The sequence below is a fragment of the Nuphar pumila genome, chromosome 13, assembly GCF_984573655.1.
Source record: "Nuphar pumila chromosome 13, dmNupPumi1.hap1.1, whole genome shotgun sequence".
Classification (NCBI taxonomy): Eukaryota; Viridiplantae; Streptophyta; class Magnoliopsida; order Nymphaeales; family Nymphaeaceae; genus Nuphar; species Nuphar pumila.
The window spans coordinates 39,968,534-39,995,004 of NC_143261.1; the positions used below are offsets into that span (position 1 = coordinate 39,968,534).

The 26,471-nt window shown below is 39.1% G+C and overlaps 1 protein-coding gene across 3 annotated transcripts in view; it reads left to right on the top strand.

Annotated features, from left to right (window-relative positions):
* Positions 1 to 890: 890 nt before the first annotated feature.
* LOC149818267 (uncharacterized) overlaps positions 891 to 26,471 on the top strand; it is a 32,873-nt gene continuing 7,292 nt past the window's right edge. Inside the window, exons 1-3 of one of the 3 annotated variants that reach the window (XM_089984161.1) lie at positions 891 to 991; positions 1,208 to 1,521; positions 1,647 to 1,770. In XM_089984161.1, coding sequence (XP_089840287.1) covers positions 1,334 to 1,521; positions 1,647 to 1,770 — 312 coding nt within the window. In that variant the 5' untranslated portion in view covers positions 891 to 991; positions 1,208 to 1,333. Of the gene's footprint in view, positions 1,522 to 1,646; positions 1,771 to 26,471 lie in introns of all 3 variants that reach the window. The other 2 variants (XM_089984163.1, XM_089984162.1) reach the window with 2 other exon arrangements.

Below are 26,471 nucleotides of genomic sequence, written 5' to 3' on the forward strand. Positions count from 1 at the left end.
ATTGTATGATTAGAGTTTTAAAAAACACTATTTTTTTTTATTGCACACCCAAGACGATGATTCCAAAGAAAAGATCAAAAGACACCAATTTTCCAAATAAGTTGTCACTTTCAAATTGTTAAAAACAAAAATTTTAAATGTGAAAAAGTAAAATAAATGTTTCTTCTTGAGATTGCAATAAAATCATGATAGTTTCATTTAAAATTATGATAATGTTTTGAAAATATCGCAATATACTAAACATTTAAAACGCACGTTGAAATATGACGTCTGAGAGAGATCGTGTGGCTTCCTTGTGGGTGAAAAGTGAAACCGTTAAATTTCTGGAACCATCTAGGGCGGAGACGATGGACGCATGCAATTTATGTGAGCAAGGTACTCACAAAGTCGGGGTGCGTGCTCTCCCTTTGTTTTCATTTGCTGCCACACAATGAGACCATGATGGGGGTGTGAGCTTGAGACTTAAAGGAAAGAAGGGAAGGGGAAAGTTCCGCAAGGTAGCCCTATGGCTAGGGTTCAACGGGTCAGGTTTGTACAAAGTATTCAATTCGAATCAGAATTTACGGGTACGAGTATGGAAAGTGCTGAACCTGAGAATTATATATATATTTTTAATAAAAATAAAATTTTAAAATAATGCAGACTCGGGTTTGAGATTTTCTTTTCGTGACCTGGCAAAAACCAACTAAGTAATTTATTATTTGAGCAGGTTGGGGGTAACCCGACCCGTCGGGAAGCAGATCAGGTCATTCTGAACATGAGTTTTTTTTTTTCTCATCCCAACAACGTGGCCGTGAACAGTTATATGCTACGTGGCATTCATCCAAAATGCAAACAGTCGGCCACGATGTTGGCATGAGCAAAAAGCTCATGTTCATCATGACCTGATCTGCTTCCGACCCGTCGAGCCTCGATCCTTTCTTTTCCTTCTTATAGCCTGCCTCTCTCTCTCTCTCACACAGCATCTCAGACAGAAAGGGCTTTCCGGCCGGTGAGCATCTCCGGCATTCTGGTGAAGTCAGAGGGGCTCTCTCTCTCTCTCAGCGTGTTTTGTATTTTTTATGGGAACAAAAGGGGAAATGATCAGCTCATCACTCTTTTGATTCAAAACAAGGGGATCCTAGTGCAAAATTTTAAAACTATTCGGTTGCTTGTTTTTGCTTGTAGTTTCAGCTATTTACGTCCGGCTCATCGATTGACTCTGCAGGGCGGCGATCGACCCCTTCGCCATCTCTCTCTCAGCTCTCGTTGTTCAGACCTATCATATTCACATCAATCAGGAAACACGTGGAGGCGGGTGGAAGGAGAAGGAGGGCATCTTTGATCTGCGGTGATGGCTCTCAAGTTTCTGAACAAGAAAGGATGGCACACGGGGAGCCTCAGGAACATCGAGAACGTTTGGAAGGCGGAGCAGAAACAGCAGGCGGAGGAGAAGAAGTTGGAGGAGTTCAGGAATCAGATCCAGGAAGAAAGGGAGCGGCACGAGTTCCGCCTCTTGCAGGAGCAGGCCGGCCTTGTCCCGTATGTCCTTCCTTCTTTGCCCCTCTTGCCCTAGTCCAATCTCTCTCTCTCTCTCATATGGCTAAGCATCGTCCTGGTCAATTTCTCATGATTGTCCTTTCCATCACTGTTTGAGAATCGAGCAGCAAGCAAGAGAGGTTGGAATTCCTTTATGACTCGGGATTGGCTGTGGGAAAGAGCGGTTCTGATGGATTCAAAGCGTTCGAAACCCTTCCTTCTGCTGCCGAAACTTCAAACGATGCTTCCACGGTAAGTTCTCTCTTCTTTCCTTCTTCTTCTTCCTTGCTTGCTCAAGTCGCTTTTCTCTCCTTCATGTTTATGTTGCTGAAGGCATCTGTTTGATCCGGGAAGATCTTGTGCAGATCTCTCTAAATTCTAAAATTTTGTTGAGTAAATCCTGACTTTGACTGCGTCTTGCTTCAGAGTTCATTTGCCCCTCCTAGCAGATTGGAGTTCCTTATTATTTTTCCTCTTCTGCTTTTGATACCAAAGAACATGCATAAATTGAGAGTTTGGGGTTTAGGAAACTAAACAAATAAGATACAAAAGAGAAAAAAAGAAAAAGAAGTCTTAGATGTATTTGTTTGTAGAGGCTTCTTGGGCCTTTGAGGGAACTTTGGAGGCACCTTGAGTTGGTTTTGGATCTTCAAAATTGGCTTCTGGAATGTTCTCCCATTTGGAGGGTTGGTCTCCTTTATAGCCACTTCCTGCACCGGAACGGCCCCACCGGCTCCTTGCTAGCTTCTCTTCGACTAATCTAGCTAATTCAAAGCATTGCATAACACTAATTGGGCGTGCGACTGAGACTTCAATTTGAATATCATACTTCAGCCCCGCAATGAATGTGCCAATGAGAGCATCCTTTGACCATCCGGCCACCAAATTACTCAACCTCTCAAACTTGGCTTGATATTCTATAACATTTCCGATTTGCCAGATACTAGAGGGAAACATTGTGGTTCACGAGCACCGAAGGTCCAAAACAGAGTTACCAGAAGCGCCATAGGGAATGGGGAAGCACGCTTTCCCGAAGCGCGAATCGTCGCGCTTCCGAAACGTGTTTGGAAGCGCAAAAAAAAAGGGAAGCGCGCTTCCCATCTTCCCAATTTAGGGGAAGCTTGTTTTTCATTTGTTTATATTTTTTTCTCTTTTTACGCTTCCCCCTTCTTCCTAGGTTGCTATCGGTTCGCTTCTGGTTCACTTTCGGTTCGCTTTCGAAATGATTCTTGGTTCACTTCTAAGTTGTCCCACGCTTCCCGCTTCTTAAAATTTTGAATAAATTTTTTAAAGTGCCTCGCTTTCCGCTTCCCGAATCGCTTCCCACTCCTGCTTCCTCGATTGACAACTTTGGTCCAAACCAGATTGTGAGAGCCTTGGAGAAAGACTCCCAAAATGGTGTGCCAAGGTTAGACTCAAACCAATTAAACCATCCAATAACATCCTCTTCCATGTAGATTGTGGCAAGGTACACACTCTCATTATTCGGTATTTGAGCAATTTTAAAATATTACTCACAATTGTACTGAAAGAACAATAAGCAGGATGATAAACTCTATTTTTCACTCTCTTGTCCACCGAGAGGTCGAGTATTCTATTTATAAGCATAACAGAGTTTTACAATGTTTAGAATACACAATTCTAGAATATTGACTTACACAATTAGATAAAATAACAAAACAACTAAAGATAACAAATGACATCAATTATTGTTTTTGATAACTCTATAAAAAATGATAATATCAGATTATCAGATATACGGTTGGCTCATGATATTCCTGATTGAGTTCGATTCCTTGTAACCTCATTTGAGTTATCCAGAACATGTTTAGCGTATTTGGTTTATGAGAACCCATTACTAGTGGGAGTTGTAACTGTATGAGCATCATCCTTATCATGCCCCTGTGAGCTCAACGTGGGGTCCACGACGTTGAGCTTGTCACAAATGAAAACTGTTTAGTGAGATCATAAGCCAACTGGCCAGAGGAGGTGATAAACTAAACTCGAAGATGACCCTTTTGCACGTGATCCCGAACAAAATGAAAATCAATTTCAACATGTTTGGTGCGAGCATGAAAAACCGGATTCGCTGCGAAATATAAAGCCCCAATATTGTCGTACCAAAGAGTAGGTGGCGAAGAAGGAACAAAGCCAAGCTCAATGAGAAGAGATTTGAGCCAAGGAAGATCAGACGCAGCACAAGCGAGAGACTTGTACTCAGCTTCAATGTTGGATCGAGCTATGGTCCGTTGCTTGCGAGAAGACTAAAAAATCAAATTAGAGCCTAAAAAAATGGCAAAGCTACTTGTAGACTTGCAGTCATCAAGGCTACGAGCCCAGTTAGCATCAGAGAAGGCGCTGAGCTGGAGAGAGGAAGACCGTACGAAGAACAAACCATGTTGAATGGTATCCTTGAGATAGCGAATGATGCATTTGACAACATACCGGTGGGTAACCGTGGGCTGATGCATGAACTGACAAACCTTGTTTACCGCAAAGGCAATGTCAGGCCGTGTGATGGTGAGATATCGGAGACCCCACACGATGTTTCGATATAAAGTAATGCAAAAGAGGGGCATCATCCTTAGATAACCGAGTAGTAGAGCTCCGACGAGTAGAGATCGGCTTCACACCAGTTATAGAGGCACGATGAAGTAACGTAAGTGCATATGTGCGTTGGCAGAGAAAAAGACCTGAGGAGGCATAATGAACTTCAATACCCAAAAAATAATTTAAGTGCCCAAGATCTTTGATGGAAAAGGCAAGACTAAGGTGTTGAATCAACTGCTTAATGACAACTGTGGAGCTGCCGGTGATGATGATATCATCAACATAAACCAGTAAATAAATAACCAGACCGCTATCTCGAAAAATAAATAACGAAGCATTGGAAAGAGAGATACTAAATCTGCGGGACTGAAGATAAGAGCTGAGACGTTGGTACCAGGCACGCGGAGCTTGCTTGGGACAGTACAAGGCCCGATCTAGCTTGTATATATGCTGAGGATAAGAAGAGTCTTCAAAACCTGGAAGGTGTGCCATATAAACATCTTCAGAAAGGAGGCCATTTAAAAAAGTATTATTAAAATCCAATTGATGAATCGACCAATCTGATGAAACTGCAAGAGCAAGAACAACGCGGATGATAGTGGGTTTCACAACTGGACTAAAAGTCTCAAAAAAACCGATGCCTTCCTCTTGGTGAAAACCCTTAGCAACGAGACAAATTTTGTAGCAAGCCATGGAGCCATCAACTTGTCATTTAATCCGAAAAACCCATTTGGAGCCAATGATATTATAATGAGGACGAGGAGGAACGAGGTGCCAAGTATGATTAAGTTGGAGTGCGTTAAACTCATCTTGCATGGTCGTGCCCCATTTGGGGTAAAGATTAGCCTGTTTAAACGAAGTAGGTTCAGGTGTGAGTAGAACAGAGCTAAAACAACCAAGGGAGAGGGGATAGCAGGTAGTGATGAACGCACATGATTTAAGAGAGTTGGTCATAGAGCGAGTGATCATGGGGTGGGTATGGTCAGACAAACAACTAACGATGGGGTCAGGAAGAGGGGAAGAAGAGGGCAGTGGCGAGGAAGAATCGAGTGGTTCAGCAGTGGGAATGTGGCTCATAGGAGAGGAAGAAGTAGGCGAGTCAGGAGAAATAGAGATATCCGGGGGGACCGTCGGATTAGGAAGAAGCGACTGATGAGGAACGAGAGGAGGTAGGACGATGGTTTGAGAGAGACCCCATTCAGAAAGATTAGGTGAGGAAGGGACGAACTAAGGTAGAGACAGGTCCAAAGACAGATTCATCAAAGTAAACATGGCGAGAGATATATGTGCGGTTGTGAGAGGGGTCAAAGCAAAGATAGCCCTTATGGCGAGAGGCATAGCCAAGAAAGGTACAAGTAGTAGTCTTGGGCTGGAATTTAGAGGTATGATTGGGCATTAAAAGCGGATAGCCACGAGTACCAAAAACACATAGATGATGATAGTCGGTCGGTTTGTAAAAGAGAAGCTCGTACAGGGTCGTACAATTAAGTACTAGGGTTGGAAGATGGTTGATGATGTAAATGGCAGCGCGACAAACATCGACCCAGAAGGAATATGACAGAGAGGAAGTATGTAACAAGCTGAGCTCGGTTTCAACGACATGCCGATGTTTGCGCTCAATGAGCCCGTTTTGTTTCGGGGTATGCGGGCACAAAAATCGATGAAGTATGCCATGGTCCTGTAAAAAATTTTCAAAATCACGACTGGTAAATTTACCTCCGTTATCAGTTTGAAAAGCACAGATTGGGAGTTGAAGTTGCTTTTTGGTGACATGCTTGAAAGACTTAAAACACTCGTACACTTAAGACTTAGTATGCAATGAAAAGAGCCATGAAAAACGAGAAAAATCATTCACTATGAGGAGATAAAAGCAAAATCCTTCACGTGAAGAGACTGGAGTAGGTCCCCAGACATCGGCGTGGAGAAGTTCAAGTGGAGATGCCGTAGAAGAAAAAGAGTGACCAAAAGGAAGTTTGTGAGCTTTGCCAACGAGACAACTCTCACACACTTTTATTTTGTTATTTTTATTAACAGAAATAGCATAACTAGAGTTTAAGTAAGAAACGATCTTCTTATTTGCATGTCCGAGACGTTGGTGCCATATATCAAAAGATGCCAATTTTGCCTGCATATGCCGCCACTTGCATATGATAATTAGATTTGATTTGATAGAGTCCCACGCTGAATTTTGGTCCCCTGAGAACGATCCTTGACAAGGAATTCAAAATGAGTGAATTAAAAAATATAATCATTATCTTCAATAAATTGGCTCATAGATAAAAGGTTCTTCGTGATAGCAGGGACATGAATAACATTTTTTAAATCAAAGGAAGCGCCATGAGATTTCAGAATGAGATTACCAGTGTGGGAGATGGGAAGCATCTTATCATTGCCAACCATTATTTGCTCACCCCCATGATATTGTGATTTATTGCAGAATTGTTGGTCATCCATAGTTAGATGATTTGTGGCACCAATGTAAGGATACCAATAGTCATAAGAGGATTACTAAAGACACATGGCAGAGAAGGCTTTGGGGATATCCCAACAAGTTTTAGCAATATGTTCGCGTTTTTCACAATATTGACAGGTGACTGCCCCACGACCACCTTGAGTTTGGGACACAGGGTTGCTGTTAGACGTGTTTGGAGAGGAATGTCTCTCTTGTTCTCTACCACGACCTCGATTAGAAGCACATGTTTTTCCTGATTAAGAAGCAGATCATATAGGTATCTGAAGGTATACAATGCCGGATTGGTGGTGACAGAGGTCACAAAGCTTTCATACTCGAGAGGAAGGTCATTGAAAGTTATTTAAACTAATTCATCATCTTTTACGGGGTGATTGGCGGCGGCAAGAGAGTTGACTAGGAACTTTATGCGGTCTAGATAAGACAACATATCCATGCTTTCTTTCTTACTAAAAGTCAGGTCTTTCTTCATATTCATGAGTCTTAGAGGAGATTGAGATCCATATGTTTTTTTCAGGACAAGCCATGCTTCATGGGCTGTTTTTGTTCTCATGATTTGACCGAGAACAGTTTCAAAAATGGTAGCTTTGATCCAGCAGATCAGAACGAACTCAAATAGGATAATTTGGATTCTCTATGTTACCTCTATCTGTTGCGGCAATGAAGAGATCTGGTTGAGGAGAAGAGCCATCGACAAACTTGAGGAGATCCTGGCTGATCATGATCGATTCGAGTTGAGATCTTCACAACAAGTAGTTGTCTCAATTTAATTTTATCGAGACAAGGTGTTCCACTGGGTTATAGGAGAGGGAAGAGATGATGAAGAAGCCATTGAAAACTCGTTGGAGCTTGATAGCTCTGATACCATGAAAGAACAATAAGCAGGATGATAAACATGATTTTTCACTCTCTTGTCCACCGAGAGGTCGAGTATTCTATTTATAAGCATAATAGAGTTTTACAATGTTTAGAATACACAATTTTAGAACATTGACTTACATTGTTAGATAGAATAACAAAACAACTAAAGATAGCAAATAACAACAATTATCGTTTTTGATAACTCTATCAAAAACGATAATATCGGATTATCAGATATACGGTTGGCTCATGATATTCCTAATTGAGTCCGATTCCTTATTACCTCATTTGAGTTATGCAGAACATGTTTAGCGTATTTGGTTTCTGAGAACCCATTACCAGTGGGAGTTGTAACCGTGTGAGCATTATCCTTATCAGGTACAACCAACTAATAAGATCTTTGCTGGAAAATTTTGGAAATTCCAACTGTCTTACATATTTGTACCTCCTTCCTTGAAGATTCTGAGTCATTGCTATGACTCAAGTTGGCCCTTGGGCTTGTTGGAGTCCCTTCATGCGCTCGGGACTGTGTAGGTCCCCGGTTTTGCATCATATTTATCAACTGAGTTAATTGTGCACTAAGAGCATCCATTTTTTCTTCTGTTCCAGACATACAATTGTCCATCTCAACCCATTTGACTTGTTGCTTCTCTTCATATGCTTGAGCTTCTTGACTTCTCTTCATATTCCAGACATACAATTGTCCATCTCAACCCATTTGACTCAAGTTCTGTCCAACTCTGCCACTAGAAGATTTCTGCTGCTAGAAAGTTGCTTCTGGTTCAAAGGTTTAGGTTGAGTGTTAATGCCAAAATTTAGTTTGGTCTCAAAGATATAGGAGTTGGCTAGGTTCTAGATATTTTTTTTGTGATTTATGGTAAGGTTTAGGTAGGTGAAAAAGGCTATACTATGAAAGTCTGTGCTATGACAAAATTTATTTCCTAAAGTCACAGAAAAGTGGGGTCTGATAAATTGGATTTATCTCCAGGCAGGGAATGAATCTTGAGGTTCTGTAAATTGGATTAGGTTAAGGACAAGTGGAGCTAATTTGGTACAGATTTTTAGGTTTAGAAGTGGTACGGTTTGGGAGTCTGCAACTTCAGGGTTTTTCAGGACTGGTCTCAGAGAAAAGAGCATCTCAATTCTGAAAGGTTCCAAAAGAACTGATATTTCTTCCACTTCATAGATCCAATTAATGCCAAATAAAATTTTATCACCAACTACACAAATGCAGAAGTCTACAGTAAATTTTGCAGATTTTTTCTGTCAAATTATCCCTCAAACCGATTTTTCAATCTTAGAGTAATTCTGTCAAACAGTTTTGCTGCAGAATTTATGAAGTTGAACTTAGCCTGACTTAAAGGAGCTTTTGGCACTCATCCCGTATTCGATTTGAACGAAATAAAATTATATAGTGAAGTAAAAAATCTGTAGAATCCACCATCCAAATTTCATCCTCAGAGAATGTACGAGTAATTCCCAGTAATCTGATCTTTCCGATGTATTTTTGCAGTCCTGTTTTGCTGAAGGCTGAACAGTTTGCAAAGATCGGTTGATATTTCCCACTTCTTGAATCTAATTTCAAAAATTTTTTATTCTAAAAATATCTAGACACTCTTAACAATCTGTATACCAAATTTGAATTCCGTTTGATAACAAAAACTCAGTCAAATTGATGATTCAAGTTTACCAAAAAATTCAGAAAATCACCGGAAAAAACAGAATGATGACCGGAGGCAATTAGGTATAATCTCATGACTTTCAACCCTTCAAAACGCCCCCAAATCACCTCAAATGTATTCCAGGTCATGCATACAATTCATTTTCATAAAAAAACTCGATCTAAAATTTAAAACAACCCACAACAATTTAATTATGAAAATGAAAGATCTCACCAATTTCACTCTAAGAATGGTGGATCTTGATGAATCGGCTTGAATCCTCTTTAATCTGGTTCACTCAATGTCTGATTTGGTAGATTTCCGTGATCTAAACATGATCAAAAGCCGATCTGATGGTTCTTCATGCGAATTATGGCGTAGCACACAAATTTATTCATTTTCACATGAGAATCGGGTAGGTCTCCAAATCAGCTAGGGTGATTTTTTTGGATTTTGATCTAAGAGGCTAATGATGGTGGATCTATGTTCTAATACCAAATGGTAGACCTTCCTTAGGTAGGGAAAATTGAGAGGAAGAGGTAAGAAAGGTAGTAGAGAGAGAGATAGAAGAGAGGAAAGATGGTGGATCTCCACTCTAAAGGGATTTTAGAGAAAGCCAATTCCTAACCCTAGATGCACTAGAGAGAGGGCCAAAGACTACTAAGAGTCAATTCATTAAGAAAATGATGGATGGATGATACAATGAGTATATGAGCCTATTTATAAGCTCCATGGCTCTCTTACAAAGACCATTATACCCTCCACCCATAGGCTAGTGCCTCTCATGTACATTTGATTTGACCCAATACCCTTTACAGTTGTTGACCCAAACCCATTACAAGTATGGTCTTCCCTCTCAATGAGCCTTAGGTGAACTAGGCTAGCATAATGAGCTCCTCCTCTCATGGGATATCCTCCATGGGTTTCTATCATTAACTTGGTTATTTGATCAATTCCACGTTGAAGGTTGAAGGAGGCTCTGATAATTAGATGACAGTTTGAAGAAAACTAGAAATTTGGTTGCCTATTCTTTTTGCTTAGAAGATACTCATCACATGCACATCATGAACTTCAACTGCAGCTGTTTTTTAACAGATAAGATGTAAGGTTAGTAGCTAAGGACCACATTCAAAACATTTCCATGAAGGATTTGCTGTGGTGGTTCATTCCAGACTGGCTGTTGTGCTTTTATGTCATGTCCTATTGTGAATTCGATTTCAAGATACCTAAGAGATGTACATAGCTCTGATCCTTGGTGTTCTTTTCTAAAGGGAGAAATTAAAGTTGTGAGAACTCAAAAATGGTTGAAGTGATCACTAGTTACTTGGCTTCTTAGATCTAAGGAAGTTATTCTGATAATTTGGAGAACCTTATATTATGTGCATAGCTATGTCACATAGGTGCAGGTGCGGATGCGGGTGCGGCGATGCGGCACTTTAAAAAAACTTGGGTGTGGGGGTGCGGGGAGGGTATATAGATATATATAATTTTTAACAGTTTTAAGTTAACACTATGTATATGTGTGTGCATTTATGTATTTATATATATATATAATATAGATAAAAATGGACTTGATTAGGGTTAACTGAATCTACTTTTGGATAGAAGTGGACCTCAGTGTGGTTGACTTCACCTAACACAAAGGAAGCTGTGTCCAAGTGTCGCGGTGCGGGTGCAACGCGGGTGCAGTGCCCTGTTAGAGGAGTCCGTGTGACATAGGTGCATAGAAGGCTATTTGGAGAACACCATACTTATGAGAGATTGTATTAAGGAAATCTGAAGATTGAGATATTATTAGTATCTAGGTTTTGGCAGCAAGGATTTGGGGAAGTTCCATATCTTGTTGGACGGACCTCAGTGTGGTTGACATCCACATCAAGAGTTGCTGGCTGCCTTTAGATGGCTGACTTTTGACCACATATGACTTGAAGATGTTCCCTCATGTGATTGAGAATCATTGGACGTTGTTTGAAGTTTGAACTGCTATGGGCTAGAACCTTATCAATGACTTGAACTGATTTGAATTATCTTTTTCAGCTGAAATGTCACTCATTTTCATAGAATATAACATGTTTGGAAATAAGGAGACAATTAGTCTCTAGATTAAAGCACATATAACCTTTAACCTCATCATCATATCCAAGAAATTGGCAAACTTGAGCTTTTGGAGCAAACTTATTTCGAAGGGAATCATCAACATGGACATAACACTTGCAACCAAAGGCACAAAGATTAGAATAATTAGGATGCTTTCCAAACAACTTGAGAAAGGGCGTTTCACCATTCAACCCATCCAAAGACATCCGATTAATGAGAAACATAATGATATGAAAGGCTTATGTCCATAGGTTTGTTCTCAATTTAGAATCATTCATCACAATGAGAGTTGTTTCTACCACATGATGGTGCTTCCTTTCAGCTGTTCCATTCTGAACTGCAATCCTTGGACAAGACATTTCATGCACAATGCCATTATCGCAAAGATATTCAATACAATAAGTCAAAGTATATTTGTCACCCCTATCACTATGAAAGACAAGGATTTTGCTGGAGAATTGTCTTTCAACATAGGCTTTTAACTATTTAAAAATAGGAAAAACTTGATCCTTGGACTTCAGAAAGAAAATCCAAGTATAGTGGCTAAAGTCATCCAAAAAAATTACATAGTATTTGGATTTAGAATAAGACATAAGAGGTGCTGGTACCCACACATCAGAATGAACAAGTTCAAAAGTAAATGCTATTTTATTAGAATGTCCAAACGGTAAATCATGTCTCTTACACACACATTACAAGAAAGAAAAGACTCCTTGACTTTATCTCTCAAAATGAGATTTTTATTAGACAAAAGACTTAAGAAACCATAATGAAAATACCTAATCTACGATGCCACATCTCAACATCACCAACATGACGAGTTACTCCAAACAGAAGCAATGAAGAACCATAAGGAGAGAAGACATGACGGAGGAACTTCATTTACCACATAAAGACCACCACATCTTTTCTCTTCAACGAGTATCCGCTTCGTGTGAATATCCTTCACAGAAATAGAAGACGGAAAAAAGGAAACATGAGAATTCATTTGGTTGGACAATTGAGAAACAAAAATAAGATTAGGCTTAATACTAGGAGAAAGAAGTGTTGGACAAATAAAAGGGACTATAACTGGTAGGTACCATGACAATGCCTATGTGAGTGATGGGGTGATGTTTACCATCTCCTATAATAATACGACCTAATCCATGATAAGGCATATCATACACAAATTTATCTGAATCGCCTGTCACATGGTGAACTGCCCCAAAATCTAGTCAGCAAGTATTTTGAGAAGAAGCTTGTGAGGAGGGAGTGACCTGTCCTCTAATGTTCTGCTACACATGTGGACCTGTAAACCACAAATTCACGGATTGGGCTTGTTGCAAGTTCAGTTGTCTGAATGTTGTGCTAAAGGCATCATGACCCTGATATGAGGCAACAGACACAAGATGCGAAGGTGGCGCCGAAGATGGTGCTATAGAGGGTGATGGAGGCCTTTGACCTCCAAAAGAAACTCTTGAAAGTGTGCTTAACAAGCTAGAATAGGAACTGCTGGTGGACGATATGTGGACACATACCTCCAATAACAATCTTAAATAGTGTACCCGCGTTTCCTACACATCTAACATGTGACATTTCCATTCGGATGTGGCCACCACTGGGAGTTGGTAAAAGTCCTGTATCTCTACCAAAAGCATTAGTTCTACCACGTCCTCTGCCTCTTCCACTGTGACTAGGCACATAATACGAGCCAATAAACATAACCTCATTAGACGTGGGATACATATGCTTCTTTCCTAAGGAGGTGCCAAGGTCAAACATAGCCTCGTGTTCTAGCAACATAGAATCCAATTGATCGAAGGGAGGTCACAGTCTCTGTCTTGAGTACATAGTGACAAACATATTGAATTCTTTTCCCAAGCCTCTAAGAGTCTGCATGCATATATCTTCATCTGCAATAGGTGCACCTATTGTTGCGAGCTAGTCGGTGATAGATTTTACCTTGCTCAGATAATCTATCACACTAGAATCTCCTTTGTAAATCCTTCCTTTAGATGATAGATTTTAGGTGTAGAGATCTGCTCAAACCAACGATGTAAGATTTGCCATATATCGCTATCATTAACTCCAGTGGGAATATGAAGCAAGACTTTCTTAGACAAAGTAGCTGCAATGTAGGCTACAACTGCTTGGTCTTTCTTAGACCATATAGAGAAATACAAATTTGGCACAAGTTTTTCCGTCAGCTTGCCATCCTTTGATTCAGACTGTAATACAAACTCTGCAGGAACAGATAGAGTCCCGTCGAGGTGCCCAATCAAACCGTGGTTGCTGATAAAGGGGATGATTTGCTTTTTCCAAGTAACAAAGTTGGAGGAGTCTGAGACAAGCTGACTGAGGAATGAAGAATTAGTGGGCTATGTCACATGGGTGCAGGGATGCAGCACTTCCAAAAAACCCGGGTGCGGGGGTGCGGCAAAAAAAAAAAAAAAATATATATATATATATATATATATATAAAATCCAAAAGTTGGACATAAATGACCCTGGGTGCATTGACTGCACCCAGGGTCAGGTTGACCACATCGGGTGTGGGTGAGGCACCTAGTTGGAGAATCCCTGTGACATATATTAAAAAAAAATTCTTGGCAATTTTTTTTTTAAGTCTGAAAAATTGGACCAAAATGACCATGGGTGCGTTGACCGTACCCAGGGTCGCGTTGACCACACCCGGTGCCGCATTCTCATTGCGTCGCGTCGACGCGGGTGCGACACCCTGCTAGCCGAATCCCTGTGACATAGTTAGTGGGAGAACTGGAGCCTAAGGTAGACATAACAAAGGACAAAAGGAGGAATCAATACCAACACATTTTTTTTGCTGGTCGGTAATAGTAAACACAGACCAAAAAAGAGTGCTGCAGACAATATTCAAATCCTTCTTCCTATTTTTTTGAGAATATATATATATGTGTTTTTTCAAGAATCGGGAAAGAAGGAAAGAATCAATGAAAGAGGCAAAAAAAAATCTTTTCAAGAACAAGAGTGAAAGAAACAAGTTCAAGAAGCAAGAATAAACTATTTGGGAAAAAGAAATTATTGAAAGGGTCGTTCTACCTTTCCTCTTTTTTCTGAACGACTTTGTTCCCTTTTTTTGGAACGATATTATAAAATCTGACTCGGATCTGAAATTATTCAGATCTGAATTCCTTTGGAGGCTGTGATTTTCTTTTTGAAGGGCATGGCGATATTGAGAAAAGAAGAAATAACCAAGAGAAGATATAGAGAAAGAAAGGAAGGAAACAAGAAAGAAGATCAAGATTGATAAGGGAAAGAAAGGAAGGAAACAAGGTCTGGGGGGCCGCCCTTGGCGGGGGGGGGGGGGACTTCCCCCCCCCCCCCCCGAAAGTTTTTTTTTGGGCTTATGTTTGATTTTTTTATATTTACACATAGAAACCACCCTTAGGATCATAGACCTGGCGATGTTGTCTTTGCCGGACGTACTTACGGTCAGCAGGCTTGAACAGGGTAATAAATGCCCTTTTTACTAGCAGCTTAGTTAAAACTGCGTAAAAAAACTCTAATTTTTGGTCAAATGAGGGCTTTGACTAAAAAATTTAAGGCGTGTACGCCTCGGCTTGAGGCGCGCCTTGCCTCGAGGGGTATGAGGCGCATGCCTCGGGGCTGTTGCGCTTTGTACATGCGCCTCAAGGCATAAAGCCCCTCGCCTTGAGGCGAGGCACGCTTTTTGCGTCTTGAGGCACGTTTTTAATAACACTGTTGGTTAATTTCATAAAGCTTAGTTATGTAATCAGTTTTTTAGTTACTTTTATATGTTAATCTCATATTTTTTAGAATAATCTCATATATTTTAACTTTTTTAGGTTAATCTCATATATTTTCCAGTTATTTCAGTTATATAATCCGTTTCTTAGTATATTTTATCTTTTGTTGGTTAATCTCATATATTTTCCAGTTATGTAATCATTTTTTTAGTTACTTTTATATGTTAATCTCATATTTTTTAGAATAATCTCATATATTTTAACTTTTTTAGGTTAATCTCATATATTTTCCAGTTATTTCAGTTATGTAATCCGTTTCTTAGTATATTTTAACTTTTTTTGGTTAATCTCATATATTTTCCAGTTATGTAATCAGTTTTTAGTTACTTTTATATGTTAATCTCATATTTTTTAGTACTTATTTGAGATTTTCTATTTCTTATTGGTTGTTATTTTATCAATAAAGCATTTCTTTACAACAACAACAACAACAACAACAACAACAACTACGCCTTCATCCCAAAACAATTGGGGTCGGCGATATGAACCAACAAAGAAAATCATTATGGGTCTTCCACATGAATCCTTCTCCTCCATTCATTTCTATCCAATGCCATGTCCTCGGTGAGGTTCAAAGCATTCATATCCTTTCTTATCACCTCCATCCATGTCTTCCTAGGCCTACCCCGACCACTTTTAACTAATATATTTTCCCATTTCTCCATCCTTCTAACTGGAGCATCATTTGGCCTACGTCGAATATGTCCAAACCACCGTAAACGATTCTCTCTCATCTTATTTTCAATGGGTGCAACACCTACCTTCTTACGTATCTCCTCGTTCCGAATCTTATCTTTTATTGTATTTCCACACATCCATCTCAGCATACGCATCTCAGCTACACATTTTTTGAATATGATGTCTCTTGGCAGCCCAACATTCCGTACTATATAGTAAAGCGGGCCTAATAGTCGTCCTATAAAACTTCCCCTTCAACCGCAATGGCATTCTACGATCGCACAACACTCCAGTTGCACTCTTCCATTTCATCCACCCAACCTTTATTCTATGATTTACATCTCCATTAATTTCTCCATACTTTTGAATGATAGATCCCAAATATTTGAAAGAATCATCCACCGGTATTTCGTGCTCACCAAGCTTCACTACACTCCCATCATTACTTTGTTGCTTACTAAATCGACATTTCATGTATTCTGTCTTACTCTTACTCAACTTAAAACCTCTTGCTTCCAATGTCTGTCTCCATAATTCTAACTTAGCATTAACCCCAGCTCTAGACTCATCAATCAAAACAATATCATCAGCAAACAACATACACCACAGCACATTTTCGATCTCGTAAGCTCATCCATCACTATAGCAAATAGGAAAGGGCTTAAAGCAGATCCTTGATGTAACCCAACCGTTATAGGAAAATTGGTTGTCACCCCTCCACAAGTGCGGACATTGGTTACTACTCCTTCATACATATCTTTAATTATACTAATGTACTTGAGAGAAACACCTTTCTTCATCATTGTCCACCAGAGAACGTCCTTAGGTACTCTATCGTAAGCCTTCTCCAAATCAATAAAAACCATATGCAAATCTTTGTTCCTCTCTCCATTTCTCTCAATAAGTTATCTAAGAAGATGTATAGCTTCCATAGTTGATCTTCCAGGCATAAAACCAAATTGATTCTCCGATATCATGACAATCTTCCTCAACCTAGACTCAATCACCCTCTCCTAAAGTTTCATAGTATGACTCATGAGTTTTATACCACGATAGTTTGTGCAATCTTGTATATCACCCTTATTCTTATATAGAGGCACCAAAGTACTCTTCCTCCACTCATTAGGCATCTTATTTGTCCGCCAAATCTTGTTAAAAAGATTTGTCAACCATTCTAAACCTTTCTCTCCCAAGCATTTCCAAGCCTCGATAGGTATACCATCTGGGCCAACTGCCCTTCTTGATTTCATTTTCTTCAAAGCCTCTGCAATTTCTTTCTTTTGAATCTTGCGCATGAAGTCACGATTCATCTCATGAAAAGGAATTGAAAAGTCTCCAAGATCCTGAGCATGACTTTCATTAAATAGCTTATCAAAATAATCTTTCCATCTCTCCTTAATCTCCTCATCTTTGACTAAAACCCTTTGTGTTTCATTTTTGATACATCTAACCATACCCAGATTCTTCGATTTCCTATCTCTCATCTTTGCAAGCCTATAAATATCCTTCTCACCCTCTTTGGTATCCAACTTGTCATAAACCTCCTTATATACCTTATCCCTCTCGTTCCGAACTACTTTTTTAGCTTCCTTCTTTGCTATCATATACTTCTCCAAATTCTCATTATCACGATTTTTACTTAGATTTCTATAACACTCTCTTTTAACCTTAATAGCTAATTTGACATCCTCGTTCCACCACGATGTATCCTTACCTAGCGGTGCACCGCCTTTAGACTCACCCAATACCTCCTTAGCCACATTTCTCATGCCACCCGCTATCTTATTCCACATAGATTCTGAATCCTCCTCGAGACACCAATCAACTTCCTTAACTACCCGCTCTACAAACATTCCTTGTTTAGCTTCTTTCAGTGCCCACCACTTAATTCTAGGATCTATCATATGTCTATCCCTTTTACGGTATTGTCTAATTCTAAGATCTAAAATTAAGACTCTATGTTGTGTAGCTACACTTTATCCCGGTATAACCTTACAATCGATGCAACAACCCCTATCTCTCTTTCTAAGTAGGAAAAAATCTATCTGACTCGTATTAACCCCACTTTTAAATGTTACTAGGTGAGACTCCCTCTTCCTAAACCAAGTGTTTGCTAAGATCATATCATAGGACAAACCAAAATCTAAAATCCTTTCTCCACTTTCGTTTCTTTCTCCTATACCATAGCCTCCATGGATACTCTCAAATCCATCCCTACTAATGCCTACATACCCATTCAGGTCACCGCCGATGAAAAGCTTTTCTCCATAAGATATCCCTTGTACTACTCCATCTAAATCTTCTCAAAATTGATGCTTAATGGAATCATCTAAACTTACTTGAGGTGCATAAACACTAATAATATTAATAAAATTCGTACCTAATACTAATTTAATAAGTAAAATCCTATCACCCTTTCTACGAACCTCAACTACATTATCTATAAACTCACGACTCATAACAATCCCTACTCCATTCCTATTCCTATTTATTCCTGTATACCAAATCTTATATCCCCAAGGCTCTGTCACTTTTGCTTTCTCACCTACCCATTTGGTCTCTTGTAGACATAAAATATCAATCTTTCTCCTACACATAACATCTACTAACTCTACCAACTTACCAGTTAAAGATCCTATGTTCCAAGTGGCTAACCTAATTTTATGGTCTTGGACTAACTTCTTTACCCCCACCCGTCCAACAACGTGAGGGAACCCTTGCCTATTTGACACCACACCCGGGCGCCGGTGTGACGCGTCGCTTCCGGGCGACGACCTAGCAACCCTTGCCCATTTATCATTGCCTCCGGGCCTATAGAGTACAGCGCGTCGCTCAGTGGGGAACACCCCAACGAAATTCTCATATTGGTTCATATTCAAAGGGTATGACTAGGTTTTTATGCTGGCTGTCACAGGCCTACCGCAACCCTCCTCCTCTATCCGGGCTTGGGACCGGCAGTGTATAACTAAACAGTTATACACAGGCGGAGTTAATAAAGCATTTCTTTATTTATTTATATTTTTAGATATTTTTTTTTTTATAATTTTTTTTAAGTTTTAAAAAAAAAATGAGGCTTACGCTTTACGCCTCGAGGATTACACCTCGCCTCGGTTTTTGGTGGAGTGCCTCACTACGCCTCAACGCTTTTCACAACACTGGTTGAGGCTTGACTTAAACAAGTTGAGCTCGAACTCAAGCTTTGTGCAAGAGAGAGAGAGAGAGAGAGAGAGAGAGAGAGAGAGAGGATGGTGGACAAAATGGGGATTCTTCTTCCCCTTTCTCCCCTTATTTATTTTACTAGAAATATCATCACATCCTACTTTCTCCCTTTTTGTTTTACTTAAAATATATCACAATCCCCCTATCTCATATAGACACTTCACTTTGCATGTGTATCCCATGATAACTTGACACAACACTCGGACACACCATGACACATCATGGACATAGTCAAGTCAGTGTCAGACACAATCAATATTGTGTCATTAACTTTATCTATTTCCTTGTATGGTATTAATTGCTTATTTTCTATTCACGTGCATCTTTTTCTTTTAAAATTTGTTCTCAATTATATTACATTTCAATATTTGATGTTGTAATTATAATGATTTAGAATTATTGCTCAAGAGTTTTGCACTTGAGATGATATTCTTGTATTATAGTATTCCTATATTATTGCTTTAGGTAAGATATAAATATGCATACATATATACATATATCTATGTGTGTTTGTACATGTATATGGTCGATGTCCTCGTGTAACATACACCCTATTTTCACATTTATAGGCCTTAATATTGCTTCAAATATAGTGATTTATATAAAAGTCAAACCTAGGTCTTCATCTGTCCAAGTACTGTGAAAGGTGCCCATAACAGGAAAATATTTTTAATAATTAAATTCTAAAAGATTTCTCTAGGACTTTTGACACAAATTCACAAAATGCAAAGATAAATTTTTTATAAATATAAGACCAAAGAAATACTTAAGATTTTAAGAGACAATTTTGGAATTTGTACTGAAACCCTGAAGACTTAATTATTCTTCAGGATTTTGAATTTTTAACTGGATTCAAAAAAGGGGTATTCACTTATTTACATGTTATATCTTAAGTGGAGAATAAAAAGAAAATCAAAATAAATGGAATTTACTTAAACAGTATTACATGCAAATAAGATAGAAGTCGGGGGCGAAATGATAATTTTACCCATGGGTCACCCCCCTTTGTGCTTTAGTCTCTCTACAAATACCCCTAAGGGGTATGGAAAAAAAGAAAGAAAGGAAGGAGGATGGGGCTAAGGAATGGAGGTTAGAGGATGACATGAGCAGTTCGTGTAACTAGGTAAGTGATTAATTATAGTTTTAGGAATTAAAAAGTTGCAAGCCCCTTTCTAAAAAAAGGCAATCGGCCTATTTGGACTTAGTCTTGGGAAATCAAGTGGCCCTTTGATGTAGTTGTTGACGACCTGAAAACAAATACAGAAACCGAGGCAGAGAGAGAGAGAGAGAAAGAGAGAGAGAGAGAGACGACTGTATGAAAAGAGAACTCGTTACCTTTTTGGATTAGGGCTAATCTCTATATTAAATAGAGATAGTCCAAAGAACGAAATTACACCCAGGTCCCTCATTAAATATTAAAATTCAAATAACCTCTAGTTTAGAAAAACTTTTAACTAAAAACCTCTTAGTCTCAACACTCCCCCTCAAGCTGGAGCATAGATATCAATCATGCTCAGCTTGTCACAACATTTTGAGAAATTTGGTCTAGCAAGAGGCTTTGTAAACATATCTGCAACTTGATCTTCTGACTTTAGATATTTGGTAGTGATATGACCAGCTTGCACCATATCTCTTACATAGTGGCAATCAACTTCAATGTGCTTTGTTCTCTCATGAAAGACAGGATTGTTCACTATATATGTGGCAGCCTTGTTATCACACATCATGATCATAGGAGAGGAAACCTTCACCTGAAGATCATGAAGAACAGTACGAACCCACATAAATTCAGCAGCTGTTTGGGCCATAGCCCGATATTCTGATTCTGCACTCGACCTAGAAACCACATTTTGTTTCTTACTTCTCCAAGAAATCAAGTTGTCTCCCAGAAACACACAGAATCCTGTGGTAGATTTTCTATCCACTACAGATCCTGCATAGTCAGCATCAGAATAGGCCACTATCTCCAGAGTTCCACTTTTCTTGAACAATAATCCCTTTCCAGGAGAAGATTTTAGATATCTGAGAATCATTATAGTTGCATTCCTGTGTACCTCAGTTGGTTTGTCCATAAACTGACTAACTTTGCTTACTGCTAAAGCAATATTCGGCCTGGTCACAGTTACATACAGTAGCTTCCCTACTAGGGAGCGATAGCTTTTGCTATCAATCGGTTTTGACCCTTCTTCAAACAACTGAACTTTCTGGTCCATGGGAATATTTGCTGGTTTAGCTCCTAACATTCCCGTTTCCTTTAATAAGTCAAGAACATACTTTTGTTGAGACAAAACCATCCCTTCACGGCTCCTAACAACTTCTATACCCAGGAAATATCTAAGTGAACCAAGGTCTTTTGTAACAAAGTGTTTTTGAAGATGAGCCTTTGTAGCTTCAATATCTTTCACATTGTCTCCTGTAAGAATGATGTCATCCACATATACCACCATAACAACTATGTCTGAATTAGTTTTCTTGATAAACAGTGTATGATCTGCCGCTGACCTATTAAAGCCAAAGCATGACATCACTTCAAACAACTTCTGAAACCATGCACGAGGACTTTGTTTCAAACCATAAATCGCCTTCCTCAATCTACACACCTTCTGACATTCTCCCTCAACCTCGAATCCTGGAGGTTGTTGCATGTAAACAGTCTCAGATAGATCTCCATATAGAAATACATTTTTCACATCTAATTAGCACAAACTCCAACCATGCTGAACAACTACTGAGAGAACAAGACGAATGGTACCCATCCGTGCAACAGGAGAAAATGTTTCAAAGAAATCAATACCATATGTCTGAGTATACCCTTTTGCTACTAATCTGGCCTTATACCTTTCAATAGAACCATCAAATTTATACTTTATTGTATATACCCATTTACATCCAACAATGTCAGCATCTGCTGGGGAATCAACTAGATCCCATGTATGCTGAGATACTAAAGCATCCATTTCTTCTTGCATAGCCAGCTTCCAGCGGTTATCAAGCTCTGCCTGTTGATAGTTCAGAGGAATAGTTTCAGCAGATAAGGCTGAAATAAATGTTTTCATCTGATTTCCAATTCTGGCATCAGAGACAAAATGAGATATGGGATATAAGGTACATTGTTGTGTCCCTTTGCGTAGAGCAATAGGCCTGTTATCATCATCATGAAGATCACTATTGTCAGTAGAACTTACCTCAGGGAAAAAAGAAGATGAAGGCACTTGCGGAGGTGGAGCTCTACGCACATATACCAATGGAGGAACATTAAATCTTGAAGAGGATGAAGTTTGGTTCAGTAATGAGGGCACAGACTTCAAAGGAAAAGGAGGTATAGGTAATGGAAAAGACTCAGCTGGATCAACCTGCAGCGGGGAACCGGTACTACATAAATATGGAGTGAATTCCAAGAAAGATACATCCGCACAGACATACTCTCGGCGAGAAATAGGATCATAACATCGATATCCCTTTTGATTTTTGGGATAACCTATAAATATGCATTTTGTAGCTTGAGCAACTAATTTATCACGGTCAGGTCCAAGTTTGTGTACAAAACAAACACATCCAAATCTTTTTGGCTAGAAAGAGAAGAGTGGGGCATTAGGTTTTAGGATATGTAATGGAATTTGATCACCCACAGATGATGAAGGCATGCGGTTGATCAGATAACAAGCAGTGGTAATCACATCACCCCAGTATAACACAGGAACATTGGATTGAATCATAATGGTCTGGGCAATATCAAGCAGGTGTCGATGTTTTCGCTCAGCCACCCAATTTTGTTGAGATGAATAGGCACAAGAAGTTTGGGGTTGGATGCCATGATCTTGGTAAAATTGTAACAGAACTTTTGATTTAAACTCAAGAACATTATCAGTGCGAACAATCTTGACAATAGATTCAAACTGAGTTTTTATTTCAAGAATTAAGGATTTGATAATACTTGGAACTTCAGATCGTTCTTTTATTAAAAACACCCATGGCAACTTAGAGAAATCATCAACAATAACAAGATAATATAGACACTGAGTCCTAGTAGGAATCTTACTAGGACGCCATACATCTGCATGAAGAAGTTCAAAAACTTTATTACTGACTCTGACTCTGACTCGAAGGAAACGAACTTCGATGATGCTTGCCAGCTGACATGCTTCACACTGAAAGGATGTAGTGGAAGGAATTTAAGGAAAGACAAACCAAATCTTTGACAATGAAGGATGACCAAGATGCCACTGAACATGACTGAATGAGTGTTCCACTGCAACATGAACATTACCCACTGGATGATGTAGGTAGTAGACTCCATTTTCTTCATAGCCTCCACCAATCTTCTTCCCCGTCAGCAAATCCTGAAAATGATAACCCATCGGATCAAATATTACTCTACAGTTTTGTTCTTTTGTAAGGCAATTAACAAAGAGTAGACTTTGAGGAAAGTTTGGAGCATGAAGAACATTTTTCAACTGTAAGGAGGAGGATATAAAAATATTTCCCTGACCAAGAACCGGGGAGGAACTCTCATCAGCTAATGAGACTCCTCGATGAACAGTAATATCCTTTAGATCTGAAAAAACAAGTGAATTTCCACACAAGTGTCTGGATGCACTAGAGTCAATAATCCACTTACTGTCAGTAGGATGAAGATGATTTCCTGTTGAGTAGGCAACACCAGCTACAGGAGGAGTCGAACTCAAGGGTCGAAGAGCTATCAGTTCATCATATTCAGCACGACTGAGGGTGATACTACTGTCACTTGCAGAGATATTATCCTGTACATTTGTTGCCTCGAGAGTAGTAACATTTGCTTTATGAGCATAAGACTTTGATGAAGAAGAGGTTGGCCGACCCTGCTTATCCCAGCAACGATCTTCTAAATGTTCAGATTTTCCATAGAATGTACATTGAAGTTTTCCTCTGCCTCCCATACCTCGTCCACGACCTCGTCCTCTGATATTCTGAATATTTCCACGCCCATAACCAGACGAGACAACAAGAGCAGATGATTGAGTCACAGGCTGAGATTGTAGAAGAGAGATCACAAGTCTATTCAGACGATTGTATGCATCAACAAGAGTAGGTACATCTGATCTAGTCAACATTTGGACTTTTGCAACAGAAAATTCTAAAGAGAGACCTGTAAGAAACCGAGCAACCATAGTTTGTTCTTGATGATCCTTTTGCTTCGAGCAACAAAGAGGCCTGTGAGCATTGAGTCTTTCAAACGCAGCTTTGACAGAGGCATAGTACTGGGCCAAGGTCTGATCTCCATGCTGCAAATTATATATCTCCTGTTCGACTTGTAGGATACGACTCACATTAGTCTCTTGTGAGTACGTATCTCGAAGATTATCCCACAACTGTTTGGCTGTATGATAGTAAATTAAACCATCTGCAATATGGGGTTTGACACTATTCATGATCCATGACATAACTATGTCATTATCTTCATCCCAAGTAACGTATTTTCCAACCTTTTCATTAGGTTCATCTTCCAACAAAATATGTTTTCTACGATGTCCAGATACCGACATCATAAAAGTTCTGGACCACCTGGCATAGTTCGTTTCATTCAACCTTACAGAGGAACCATACGAGAAGGGATTTGCAAAAGCCTTATATTCCCCAATATGTTCAATTTTGGAGTCACATTTCGAAGATTCACCCATACTGAATATTGAATCCTATTTCAGCTTAAAAAAAAAATCGGACTTACTCAACGGCGTGTGTTATAACCCCACGTCAGGCAAGTCCACGACTACACAAGCTGTCACACTAGAAATGAAGTCTTGACAGGTGACAAATGTTTCCACACAGCAACAATACTAATTAAAAAACTTTCCACAAGCCAATACTACGACCATGCCCAAACAATAGAATCACGCAACATATGTTTTCACACAGCAGTAGTACTAATTAAAAAAAATTATCACAAGCCAATACTACGACCCGCAGCAGTACTAATTAAAAAAACTTTCCACAAGCAACATATGTTTCCACACAGCAGGGAATCACGCCTGCTGCTTCCACAGAAAAAAATTGCTATTAACATTCTGTTTTCACAGCACTCCTGCTACGACTGAAAAAAAAAATTCACGACACAGCCTGCTGCTCACGCCTGCTGCTTCCACGAACAAAAATTGCTATTAACATTCTGTTTTCACAGCACTCATGCTACGACTGAAAAAAAAGTCACGACACAACAGAAATTACGACTGCTGATATTCATGTTTTGAGAATGAACAACCAAATAAGATCCGAGAAGAACTCGACACCCAGATTCACGACCAATGACAACATGTTATCGCTGGAAGAAAAATTTCACGACTCAGCAGGGAATCACGTCTGAAATCAAACACCCAAATATATTTTAAGGAGAACTCGACACAGATTCACGACCCACGATTACAGGCGCACACAGAAGCATAGAAATCACGACATCCAGAAACTTTTGTTTGTTTTTTTTCTTCAGCAACCAAAAAAAACTTTTCATATCCAGATCTTAATGACACACACTCATCGTGTCAAAGATCTGTCATCAGAGAGAAAAAAAAGAGCAGCACACCTGTTTCCACCTCTTTCGGTTTTATTTGATTTTTTTTTCGTTGGTGTGTAGATCGATCACGCTCCCGAGATCTACTGCTCTGATACCATGTTGACGACCTGAAAACAAATACACAGAGAGAGAGAGAGAGAGAGAGAGAGAGAGAGACGACTGTATGAAAAGAGAACTCGTTACCTTTTTGGATTAGGGCTAATCTCTATATTAAATAGAGATAGTCCAAAGAACGAAATTACACCCAGGTCCCTCATTAAATATTAAAATTCAAATAACCTCTAGTTTAGAAAAACTTTTAACTAAAAACCTCTTAGTCTCAACAATAGTCAATGAGAAAGGTGGAGTCTCCCACCAACGTGTGGCTCATTGGAGTTTTTGAAAGGGATACAAGATCTTTGGTCCAATCGGATATCCAATGGGTGGCGGCGCCCACCATTGGTAGTGTTATCGGCCCATTTTAAGTATGGAGGGATTTCATCGGCCCAAGTAAAATTGGGATTTATCGGTCCTTCGAGCCTTCAATGGGAATGTGAATCAAATATAAAAGAAATTGTTTTCTAAAGGTTTAATAAAACAAAAAATTATATAATTGTATTGGATTTGAAAGGCAACTTTTTCTGAAGTTGTACAGAGATTTGGAAAGTGTTTTAAGATCAATTTTACTGTCCTTTATATGTACTATATTTTGAAAAGAAAGTATCATGAGTTTGCAAAGTGTTTAAAATTCAGTTTTATTGTCTTTTATATATGTACTACATTTTGAAAAACTGGTTTTGTTATTCAAATGAAGTTTGCAAAGGTGTCTTAAGATCTATTACGTTGTCTTTTCAAAAATGTCCTTTTCAAATGTCTTTTTTTTAAAACACTCATAAACCTAATTATTATGACTGTAATTAGTTGCATACTAAGCATGTAGCTCATAAAATGTTATTGTTTTTCAGAGTGAGAATTTTGATAAAATTAGCAAAAATTTAGAGTCGCTCACAAGATATTTCGACGAGGATATCAACAAGGAAGTCAAGCATCTGAACCGTAGTAGAGTTGTTAATTTGAACTTTTAAATGACATGATAATCATCACGTAGT